Source organism: Rhinolophus sinicus, linkage group LG09 (assembly GCF_036562045.2).
Source record: "Rhinolophus sinicus isolate RSC01 linkage group LG09, ASM3656204v1, whole genome shotgun sequence".
Classification (NCBI taxonomy): Eukaryota; Metazoa; Chordata; class Mammalia; order Chiroptera; family Rhinolophidae; genus Rhinolophus; species Rhinolophus sinicus.
The window spans coordinates 67,219,161-67,231,853 of record NC_133758.1 but is presented as its reverse complement, the minus strand read 5'-3'; the positions used below and the strand labels follow the sequence as shown (position 1 = coordinate 67,231,853).

Here is a 12,693-nt window from a genome sequence, read left to right as displayed (position 1 = left end):
ATATGAGAGAATATGACCTCAAATGGCTGTGTAATCTATGCGGGAGATTTCTATGCCACAGGACAATTTCAAAATGCTAAGCATTTAAAATAAATTTCTCATCCATAAAGGACCTCCAGGGTACTGAAAACCATTTTCTTCTGCCAGAATTCCATTAAATAATATAAGCCAGGTTTCTAAAGAGCAGGAGTGTTCCTTTTAGAGGAGGTGACTCTTCATTTAGCTGTGGATACAAAAACCAGCCAGTGCAACTGCCTCTCCTAAGCTCTCCCGTGTGGAGGGAACGACCGGTCAGCTCAGGCCCAGTGAACTAATTACAGAGCCGCCCCACCAACTGCAGACATTTGGTTAACCACAGGGCATCTCTGGACGCTCCTAGGACACTCCTGCCCTGACATTGCTCAGGAGGAAAAGGAATCAGAATTAGAACAGAAACTAGAATCTCAATTATTTTGTTTTCTTTTCTAAGATGGTACTTGCAGGCAAAGAGTGAAATATAGATATACATGTACGCTTCAAGGACACTAGAAGACCTTAAATAGAAAGCGCTATAAGTACCATCAAGTAAATAATTGAATGCTAACTTCAACAGTTATCCTTTCCCTCAGGGAAGAAATGAAACTGAGGAGAAGGGGGGCTTGTGTGCTTCCAAGGACAGTGTGGACAAGTCCCTAAAAAGATTCTGAGTCAGCAGAACCCCATTGGCCTTGAACAAGCTTCCTGCTTTAGAATGGCTGTGATCAGGGTGGACACACAGACCATGTGGTCACAGTAAGGAATTAATTAGCTGCAGGAAACCACCTTGTGCCTTGACCTGATTGCTCCGGGCTGGCTGTATGTGGGTACGTCCTCACCACAAACCCTCCAGATGGCACTCTGCAACCACTTTCTCTTTTACCTGTACAATGGTGCCAGTGGGGAGAAGTTAGGATTCCTAAAGAAATCTTTAATATACATCATTATCTGTCTTTGCAACTGGACTTTATGCCACATAATCAGCATTGATCTCTTGAGCAATTTCTCTTTCTGTTTTTCATGCCAGGGCAGCAGGCACTTTTCTCACAAGAACGCTTTTCAAATCCTCAGAGGATTGCGTATTCCTCACTCCAGTGGCCTAAGTGGCTTGGTTTAATTTTGAATACAGATTGATAGAACTTTCAATAATGAGGCAGTCAAAGGCTTTGTAGTCCCCAGTTGGTACCTGTCACAAATATAAAAGCCAGGGTGATATTATTTGGTTTGACCCTAGAAAAATATGTCCAACCAAGCACAATTCCAAAAGCTGAGGCACAACAACACATAATTGCAGCTGTGGCAAGAAACCAAATCAAATCAAATCAAAACCCCAAATTCACTTTAATTGTTTAAAATGTAGGGGATTGAATGATGTAACAGTTGCACCAGGTCTGCCAAAGTTACTGGTCACAGATGTGATTATGACAGTGCTTCCCTGTCTCTCCTGTGCCCCCAACCCACAGGACCAGGAGTCAGCCCCAAGGTGAGTGAGTGCAGGGCGTTCTAAAACTGGGGCACACTGTTCAGGAGTGAACAAAGGAATCAGCGTCACACAGACTGCAGCAGACAGTGTCACTGCCGGGCTGGGAAATACACACTTAACACTGAGGAAGTGCTGTTTGTAAACACCTTTCCTAAATATGTTTAAGAAAGGTATTTGCAAATGACACTTCCAATAAGGAGCTAATATCCAAAATATATAAAGAACTCATACAGCTCAACAACAAAGAACCAAACAATCTGATTAAAAAATGGGCAGAGGACCTGAACAGACATTTCTCCAAAGAGGACATAGAGATGGCCAACAGATAATATGAAAAGGTGCTCAATTTCACTAGTTATTAGAGAAATGCAAATCAAAACCACAATGAGAGACCACCTCACACCTGTTAGAATGGCTATTATCAGCAAGACAAATAATAACAAGTATTGGAGAGGTTGTGGAGAAAAAGGAACCCTCATATACTGCTGGTGGGAATGTAAATTGGTACAGCCTCTATGGAAAACAGTATGGAGGTTCCTCAAAAAATTCAGAATAGAATTACCATATGACCCAGAGATTCCTCTCCTGGGTACCTACCCCAAAAATCTGAAAACAATGATCCATAAAGATATATGTACCCCTATGTTCATTGCAGCATTATTCACAGTGGCCAAGGCATGGAACCAACCAAAGTGTCCTTTGATAGATGATTGGATAAAGAAGATGTGGTGTAAAAGAAAAAAAAAAGATGTGGTATATATACACAACGGAATATTACTCGGCCATAAGAAAAGATGAAATACTGCCATTTGCGACAACATGAATGGATCTTGAGATGATTATGCTAAGTGAAATAAATCAGACAGGAAAAGTCGAGAACCATATGTGGGATAGAAAACTGAAAGCAACAAAGGAATAAGACAAACAAAGAAACAAAAACTCATAGACACAGACAACAGTTTAGTGGTTACCAGAAGGTAAGGGGGGAGGGGTGGTAAAGGAGGGAAAAGGGGGTCAAATATATGGTGATGGAAAGAGAACTGAGTCTAGGTGGTGAACACACAATGTGAGACATACATGATGTATTATAGAAATGTACACTTGAAACCTATATAATTTTACTTACAAATGTCACCCCAACAAATTTAATAAAAATTAAAAGAAAAAAGAAAAACATAGGATGCCTTAGAGCATAAGTTAGTAATAATGATTGATGAGTTTCATTTATCTTAAGGGAAAAGACCTGGAAAAAGGTCTGGTTTATTAGGCAATATGTCTTAAAAAGAAGGAATGCGAAATAAAATTCAGAATGATGCAGTTTTAGGAATGAGGGAGTTCAGCCCTGCCACTGGATCCTAGGCGTTCTGAGCAGGTGCTAGCTGCCACAGTGTGGCTAAAGGACTGAGGCTTTCCATATAACAAGACACAGAGGGAATGCATCATTAAAATAAAAAGCAAAAACAAAAAGCCTTCTTCCCACAGCGCACTGCTCTGCTTGGGCCTCTCTCGCTCTTCTCCTGCTCGGCTGCCACTCTAATTGGACTTCAAGTGCTGCCTCCAGGAAAGTGACTCAAGAACCAGCTGGAGCAGAATGCAAATACACTGGTGGGGGAGGGAGCCCAGGGGAGAGAAGAACATAGGAAAAGGAAAACAAAATTAAGGAGGAAAGGGGAGGGGAAGAACAGACACTACTTTGAGAGTAGCTCACAATGTTCCTAATAAGTAAGAGCAGGTCCTGGTATATCACTGTGTCTTCGTTTCAGTAAGAGCCTGTAAGCAGAGCAAGGGATAAGTAAGGCACTATTTAGATAGAATTCTCTTTAAGCTGATGTTTATCTATAACAACAAAGACAAATGTACAGGTGCCTGAGAATGAAGCTGAGAGAAATAGGAAAGGTAAAAGGAGCCACATTAATGGTAACATTTAATTTCTATTGTCATGCTGAGGCTACTAAAGGCATATTTCCCAAAGGAAGGCTCTTTACTACGGTCTAGTGGTCTCAAGTATATCATTTGGGGATGAAAATGACTTACACTAGTCCGACTGATATGCAAAGAGCTTAGCTCTTGAAACATTACGTTATACACTTGATTCTTATGACTCTATCAGGTATGAGGGCGCCTCAGGCAGCTACCGTCCTGGTACAAGCGGTCAGCCATATCCCTCCCGAGGTGCAGGGATAATGAACCAAGGCCTGCTCACAGACACACACAGGAACAAACAGGGACATTGCAACGCATCTGTCTTTATAAGCAGGGAGGATCTGGGAGACTACTAAGAATAATACATTTGAATAACTATTAGACTACTAAAGCTAATGGCTTTGAAAGGCTTAAAAAATGACTTCACCTTTGACATGCTATGTAAATGTGAATTATCAGTTTCTGACTCTTTTAATGAGAGCGTGTGTTTGAGATGTTTCTTCTTTGCCTCTGATACTATTAAAAACTAGGTCTAAAGAACAAAGGAAAAAAACCCTTTCTATACCAGCAGATTATGGTTCTGTTATTTTATGTCATTTTACCTCATTAACATCACATAGCTTGGAATGATTTCAAAGCTGAGCACACAGAGGAAAGACACTCTTTAGTACAGGAGACCAAATACTCAGACTCTATCTACCTGGTCCACTGTTTATCTGGAGGAGTTAGAAAGCTGTTTTGGAATGCTGAGCTGGCCACCATGGGATTGCAGATGTGTTGGAATTCTTTCTCTTTATACAACAGCCCCTTTACGCTGTTTCAGTGATACATTTCATTGCCTACAGCATTTTGTAGCAAAGTTAATCAATTACTCTTATCAATACTGACTTGGTGGGATAGTAAAACAGTGAGAAAGCCCCATATTACGTAAAAGTGGCAAATGCTGCTTTACTGTGCAATGCGGTACTTCACCTTAACCTTGAAGTATTGAAGATGAGTGGTGACTCTTTTCTTAAATACAAAGAAAAAAGTATCTACTATGACAGTATCTTTAAAGTTTTTTTGTTTTTTACCAATTAGGTTTAAACAAATTTACTTATCTTCATACCTCAAGTGTTTAAAACACTGATGAAGATTTAGTCTTTTATTTAATAGATAACATGGAGGCTGACACGTTTTCCCCTTTGTAGCTATGCATCAATTTACCTGTGCAAAATCAGCAGCCAGTCGCATTTTCCCACCTTCACCAAGAGGTCTGATGAGGCTGGCATTGCGGATAAAAAGTTCAATTGCTCTTTGGGCAATAGCTTCGGTGTTGTCGAAGACAAAATCCAAGCATTCAAAGTGTTTGAAGTAGTCACTCATAACTCTGGCAATGAAACCCTGAAGCTCCTTCATGTACAGAGAACACGGAACCTCGGGCTTTCCAGTGCTAGATAACGACCTGCAAAAGGATAAAACAGTCAATGCACTGAAAGGGACCCTTGGACTTCTGTTCCTCCCTCTGCCTATTTCAATCCTAAGCAATGTTTCCCCTTAATGTGTAGAAAAGGCATTGTTTATTTTTGCTAAGAGTTAAAGAGCATAAAACTATGTTTAAATTATATTCTAAAGGCTGTTTTAAGAGGCTAGGGAGATTATTGAATCTTAGGATCCATTTACCTAAAGATTATTAAGAATGAAACAGACAACCACCTGTCCCGGATAATTCACATGACTGCCTTACACCCTCTCTGACCCCTACGGTCTCTCCCAGCTTTATAAGTCTCCACCCAGTTATATGTTTTGCTGGTTAGTGAATAAATCAATAATAGATCCTGAAATGGCATTTTACACTCTGTCATGACAGAAAATGCTGCCTTTCCCAAACAAATTCTTGGCAAAGACATTTCTGCTCTTGCGCTATGTACTCTGATCAGTCCAATAGTAGCATTCTGACTGTGGAACCGGTTATGTAACAATACACATGGTTTGCAATTTTTTTCCTCCCAGATGAGGAGGTTTGGAAAGGCTTTAATTTGGATCAACAGATGATGCCAGATGATGCTCCATGAAATACTATTTATAATTCATAAACGTTTATAATTGCGCTTTAAAGACTATGTTAAAAGAATGTGAAATATTTATAGGAAAGTAGAGTTATAGCAAAATTAGAAGTCACCTGATAATAATTAGCTAGCCAATGAGATCACTGGCTACATAATGCTGAATCATTTTCAAAAAATAAGTTAAGTGTTTCCATATTCTAAGGATGACACAGAGTAACTGGTGATGGTCTAGAGAAGAACAGCTATGACTCCAATGCCAGGAGCAACAGAATGAGGGGAACTTAATCATTTTCAAACACAGCAATGGTTATTACAAGTAGGATGCTAACCAAAGGTCTTCCCTTCCAGAAGCAGATAGAAACAGAGAAAGTAGGCTTATATTCCAGCAGGAAGACACTGTGCTCAGATGTAAGAAGGACGTAGCAGTGGCAGGCCATGGACGGGGGCACGCGGAACGTGACTGTTTGCGGTGTCACAGTCTGGAGCGCAGCTTGGTACAGAGGACAGGTACAGCCTCAGTGAACAATGGCAGTCTTCACATGGGGTTTGGTTTTGCCGGATTCAGACCACTGCACAGCCTATCTTTATTCAGGTTTCATTGGTACAAATGGCAAGTTTGGAAAAAAACAACAACTAGCAATCTCTTTCATATATCTTCTTATGTTTCATCACAAGCCCTGTTGTTATCTTGATACTACTCTGGAGGATTGTTTCAAGAATTTTAATTTGGTCAGTAAAAATGAATTCCTTGAGGATTACAAAATAACATACTAAAACACGTTCCATAAGCATATGTTAATATAAGTAAAATAAAATTATTTATTACCCAAAATCTTGAAATATGTATTGTCAATTCTGTGTGGATTAGAAGCTTGATTTAAATTTACTAGAATACAAAACTTGTTTGGCAATTGCTAAAGCTCAGTTTTTCAAATTGTGCCAAAACGTTTAGTAAGAGGTTCTCTAATAAAGTGTAGCAGTAAGTTGTGCAAAAACGTAAGCGTCTTCATAGTGAGAGCCTACACACAGAAGCTGAAGATAGGAAGACTCAGCAAATGCACACTTGAGAAGTGGTGGGTGATTCCTTCCCATCACGTGGGTAACTGTCCCCTCCTTACAGGTGTCCATCCATCACTTCAAAGATATAGGGGCCTCCTGCTTTTACTGTCTTTCCTCTCCCATTCAAAGTAATTGGACAAGAGTCATTTTACATTAAATAAAGGAATTTCAATCAATGTACTATATCAATCACACATTTACATTTTAAGCTTTATCTACTTTTAAAAGAAATATACTGGTCCTATCGAATAGATTTCAAATATCTGGAAACAGTGATGAGTACTACTTTTTAAACAGCAGGGGATTCTGTAACCATACTACAGATAAGATTGGCCAAGAAGGTAAACCTGATTTGTTCCTTTTACCCAGAAGAAGTGTAGAGGAAGGGCAAGTATTCACTTATGTTTTTCTAAGTGTGTCCCTTGGGCGTTGGCCCTACCATAAGAATGATGCCTACTTATTGACATTCAATCCAATTTTACCTTACATTTCATATAAGCAATACATATATAAAATAACATACTAGAATTACTAACAGCAAGATTCTAGAAAGGGGGCAAATTACTACCACGGGAGCAATACTGTAAATACACTATAAAGCAACAGTGCTCCACGCTCCTGCACTGCCATGTATGGAAAATGACCTTCAGTGGAACCTCAGATGTCTGCTGTATATGGAGCGAGAGCTGAAATGGAGCCATCATAGGCCATTTGGGGGAAAAAATTAAGGATAATGTTATATACCTTAAAACAATGCAACACACTAATGGCAATCCTCTCAGTTAGACAACCAATCTGGTCCCTAGTATTTAAGCAAACTGGTAAGAAGGGAAACCAACTTTTACGTCCAGTGTGCTACCTGCAGGCACTAGTCGTGGCTCATGAACACATCACTGAAGTAAATCTGACCGCTCATAAGCAAGTCTCGAAAGGTCACCTCCTCTTTGCCTCCTTGTCAGAGGTGCTGGTGACTGGGCTAACTGCAACATTTCAAGTCACTTTTAAACAAAATTCATTTCCTCCCAAACACTGGTAATCGGCAGTTTTATATTCTTATCTCCAAATAGAGCATGTTTGTGTACAATCCACTTTACCCTTCTGTGCTTCCTACTATTATTAAAAATAGAGACTGGGGCGTACGGGTGGCTCAGTTGGTTACAGCACAAGCTCTGGGCAATGGGGCTGCCGGTTCGACTCCCACATGGGCCAGCGAGCTGTACCCTCCACAACTAGGTTGAAATCAATGAGCTGCCGCTGAGCTCCCGGATGGCTCAGTGGGTTGGAGCGCGTCCTCTCAACCACAAGGTTGCCGGTTCGACTCCCGCAAGTGATGGTGGGCTGTGCCCCCTGCAACTAACAATGGCAACTGGACCTGGAGCTGAGCTGTGCCCTCCACAACTAAGATTGAAAGGACAACAACTTGACTTGGAAAAGTCCCGGAAGTACACACTGTTCCCCAATAAAGTCCTGCTTCCTTTCCCCAATAAAGTCTTAAAAAAAAAAGAGAGAGAGACTGAAATAATAATATTAAATATAATAATAATATTATTATATTATATAATATTAAAATAATAATATTAAAAATAGAGTCTTCAAAACATACTTTATAAATCAAATGATAAATGACTTGAAAAATTAAAGGACAGTGTAATAATCACAATTTGTCTACAAACAGACTAGTGGCTGGACATTTAATAAAGTGGATATTCTTTTAAACAACATGAATATAAAGAGAAACAGGACAGTACACAAATAGTAACTAAGTATCAAGTAGGAATATAAAACATACAGCTACATTTTAATATTTACATGTTTAGCTCTAGAGTGTGGTTAAGTTGTTTTGAAGTCCACCTGAGCATGTAAAGAACTATCCCAAACTCTCCACAATGGATAAGGCAGCATGAGGTTGGAGGCCAGACCTGTCACAAGAGGACCAAGCCCAAGGGGCAGGAGACGGTAGTGAAAATTTTGGTTTAACGTCCTTACCCAGAAAAGTCTTCTTGATGCATGGTGATGATGATGGCCTCTATAGCATCTCCCACTGAGGTCAGTAAGGGCTGCACAGCACTTCCCATAAGAACATGGATTGTCTGAAAAGAACAGGAAGGGAGGAGAGGCAAAATTAAAGATGACCACACAAAATGTGAGAAGCATTTTGACTACAAGTTTTCTTACTGTATCAAATTCAGATTATGTAGTTTAACTGTAACAATGCAACAGAAGTCTGCTCCTCGCCCTAACTGCTGTAAGTACTGATTTTTGAAGCTTAAAATATGAAGAACATGGCACCGAAAAATCGCAACTCCTCCAATGCGCTTATATTTTCAAAAGTTTAATGGTCAAATGAGCCCCTGGAGAAAGGTCCAAAGGGGAATAATACTACTTACGAAGTCAAGAACAAATGAACACATGTTTTAAAAGAGTGAGGCAAGACCAAAAGTAATTCTTCAAAATTGGCACTACATCATAATAAATATACTGGTGACTCTTATAGGGCAGAAAGCTAGGCATTTCATGACTTAGGTTTCTATTTATTAGAGTTTTACAGTAATGATTCTCAACTGAGGGCAATCTTGCTCTCCAGAAGGCACTTGGAAGTGTTTGGAGGCATTCTTGATTGTGACAGCTGGGGTGGGGGGCAAGGGGTCTGCCACTGGCACCTAATGGGCAGAGGCTAGAGATGTGCCAAACATCAGCCTACGACGTACAGGACAGTCCCCCACAATGAAGAACTAAAATGCCAATAGTGCTAAGATTGAAAAACTGTTCTATAATGAGGTATAATCATTGGTTAGGTTATGCAGACCCTTGGCCTTAGCTATGGGTTTTTAGCGTTACATACTGACTGGACCTCAGTAAACACTAAAAATCTAAAATTTAAGTACATTATATATGTTTCAGTGGTGATTACATAAAATGAAGATGGATGGCTTTGGCTCATACAAATGATTTCAACCAATGAGAAACGTTTAAATAGAACCTTTCCCAATTCATCAAATTCCTAAATGTCATCTCTAGCCCTAGGGGAACTTGCAATCTAGTGACAATAGATAACAAGTTAGAGTGATACGGTGCTCCACAGAGCTATGGGATCCTGGGAGAGACCTCCAACTTACAAAGAGAGGATCTGAAAAACAAAAGGTGTTGCTGGAACTGAATTTCAAAGGCCAAACAGATAAGAACCACTTGAAGAAGGGTGGGGGTAGGAGGCTTTATGTTAAAGGCGGAGGAGCCTGGGAAAGCTGATGCATTTAAGGACTGCAAAGCATTCAATACAGATAGTGTGAGGTGCCTGCCTGCCTAAGAGGAAGAGAGCCAGGCAGCAGATGTACTCTGTGAAGGCTGCTACGGAGCTGGAAGTTTATCCTGAAGGGACTGGGAAACCAATGATGGATTTTAAGCAAAGAAAAAATGTGGTTAAAGATTTGAATTTGGGAAAAATCATGTTGGATAATAGACTGAATAAATTAGACCAAAGGCAGGAGGACACGGTAGTAAAACAGACGTAAAATGGTGAGCACCTGAACCAAATCAGAGGCACAGCAATGGCGAAGCAGAGATGGGATGAAGACACGGACAGAACAGCAGGACTTGGTAACTGGATTTAAGGACTATGGAGTAGAAAGACTTACGGGTATTCTTAGATGTTTGTTCTTAATGGTTTGGTGGTATTATTCACTGTGTAACTGTGTAAATGCAGAAGATGCAGGTTAATTTGGGGATGAAGGAAGAAAATGATGAGCTCAGTTTTGAATATGAGTTTGAAGGGCCTCTGGGAAACCCGCATGGGCTATCCAGTAGGGCCTGAGATCTTTACGTTTGTAGTTCCTGACACGATCTGACTCTTTGGCTTTTCTGAGGGGAGATCAAACCCAAGGAGTCAATGAACTCCAAGAGGGTGCTTGGCAGACTGAGGCCAAACGCCATTTTAAGGTCACGCAGACGAGCAGCCCTTAAAGGGGTAAGAGTGGTCAGAGCATTGATTTAGTATACGTTATGTGCTGGGTACTGTGCTCCGTATATTATAACTGCACTTACAACTCAATTATTCCTTCCCCTAAGAATTATTAAGATCTCTAACTTGTAGAGGGGGAAGCTAAAGTAATTTGTAGCCGGGGAAACCAAAGTCAAGTTAAGGAGATTGTCTGGAGCCCTAAGTGAACAAGGGGAAGAGCTGGGATTTTCTCGCTGTATGTGACTCCAACGAGCTTTGGGCTGTATTTTGTCGCTGGGCAGAGGAGGAGGAGGAGACCTTAGGGTATGGTGAAAATAAACAGATAAGATTTCAAGAAGGTGGGGTTGGTTTTCTGCTCTGGTAGGGAGGAGTGAGTGTCTAAGTACACATCCTCTTACAAATAATTATTGAAAAAGATACCAAAAACAAACCAAACCAAAAGCCTACTGGAGGACTCTGGAGATGGGGAAAAAAAATAACCAACAACAGGTAGTTTTAGAGGGCTGTGGAAATCTAGTGCAAGCAACCAGAAGAGATAAGTTTTCCGTTTTTCTCTGTGACTTTGCTCTAAGAGTAACTACAGTCATGGTAGCAGCAAGGCTGGTGGCTAACACCGAGAGAAAAACAAAATAAAACAAAACCTGCAGTCTTTCAGGCCAAAGGAACAGGGAAGGAGCCCTGGTTCAACCAGGACTACCAGAGAGTGAGAGGGGAACCTCAGAAAGGAAAAAGCCAGAGGAGGAGAATGCCTAATGCTCTATTTAAACTTAGCACTAATCTTTAGTGGACTCATTGATCATGCACGTGCAGAGCAAACTAAAAGTGGTTTACAACTAAGGCTTAAAGAACTGAAGTAATATCTGAGGCATGGCCAACTGCAGGTATGTCAGTGCACAAACTGAATCTAATTAAGCTAATTATTATAATTGAAAAAGAAACATCATCAACACTCTTAGGAGCAATATAAAAAAATACTGAATCTACAGACAATAACATTCACAATATCTAGGATATATTAAAAATTACTATTATACCAAAAACTAGAAAATTTATCAATTTCCAAGGGAAAAGACAATCAACAGCTGACAACCCAGAGATGACCCAGACTCTACAACTATCAGACAAGAACCTCAGTGAGGTAAAGAAAAAAATACTCACAATAAATAAAGTAATAAGAAATCTCATCAGAGTGATTAATAATGTGAAAAAGAACCAAATGGAAATTTTAAGCTAAAAGAAAATTACACTACACACATGTAGATATAAATGCACGTCTATATATGCAAGGTTTCTATATTTTACATAGCGTGATACAATATTAACTCTAAGAAGACTATGGAAAGTTAAGGATATAATATGGTAATCCACAGAGGAACCACTAAAAAAAAACCAATCATGCAAAGAGGTATAAATAAAAATATAATCAAAATGGAATTTAAACATTTTTTCAAATGATCCAAAAGGCAGCAAAAAAGGGGGAAAAGAGAAATAAAAAAATAGAAGAAATAAAAAACAAATAAAAAAACTATACACCTAAACAAAACCTTATTAATAATTGTATTATGTGAATGGACCAAACACTCCAATTGAAAGGTCGAGATTATCAGAAGACAAAATGGCAATACCCACCGATATACTGTGTACAAGAGATGCACTTTAAAAACAGACACAGAGGAATTCAAAGTGAAGGCCCAGGAGAAGATATACCATGTAAAAACTAACCATAAAAAGGCTGGAGTAGCTAAATTAATATCAGGGAAAATTGAATGCATGACAATAACTATTAACAAAAGCTAATGAGAGAGACTTCACAATGGTAAGAGGGTCAGTTCGTCAGGAAGGAGTAAGAATGATAAATACATATGTATTATAATAGAGCTTCAACAGAACTAGCAACACAGCTTCAAAATTGTCAAGAATTGACAAAATTAAAGGAAGAAGTCCACAAGTCCACAATCATAGTAAAGATCAATAAATTGATAAACCCCTAGCTAAACTGATCAAGAAACAAAAAAAAGGAGAAACAAATCATCAATATGAAAAATGAAAAAGGTTGTCACTATAGGCCCTAAGCACATTAAAAGCACAGTAAGGGTTTTAACGTGCAACATCATTCTGACTAATTAGATAACTTAGATGGCTAGGCAAATACCTAGAAAGTCACAAAGTATCAGAATTCACTCAAAAAACAGATAACCTGAGTAGCCCTT

At 39.5% G+C, this 12,693-nt stretch overlaps 1 protein-coding gene and 1 long non-coding RNA gene across 2 annotated transcripts in view; one reads left to right on the top strand and one right to left on the bottom strand.

Annotated features, from left to right (window-relative positions):
* COG5 (component of oligomeric golgi complex 5) overlaps positions 1–12,693 on the bottom strand; it is a 310,758-nt gene that overhangs the window by 24,965 nt on the left and 273,100 nt on the right. The window contains exons 17-18 of the mRNA XM_019745323.2: positions 8,515–8,618; positions 4,628–4,865 (exon numbers count right to left, since the gene is read on the bottom strand). Of these exons, the coding sequence (XP_019600882.1) occupies positions 4,628–4,865; positions 8,515–8,618 (342 nt within the window). The remainder of the gene's footprint in view (positions 1–4,627; positions 4,866–8,514; positions 8,619–12,693) is intronic.
* Positions 1–12,693, top strand: part of LOC141573184 (uncharacterized) — a 44,387-nt gene that overhangs the window by 5,010 nt on the left and 26,684 nt on the right. The gene's annotated exons all lie outside the window — the stretch shown is intronic.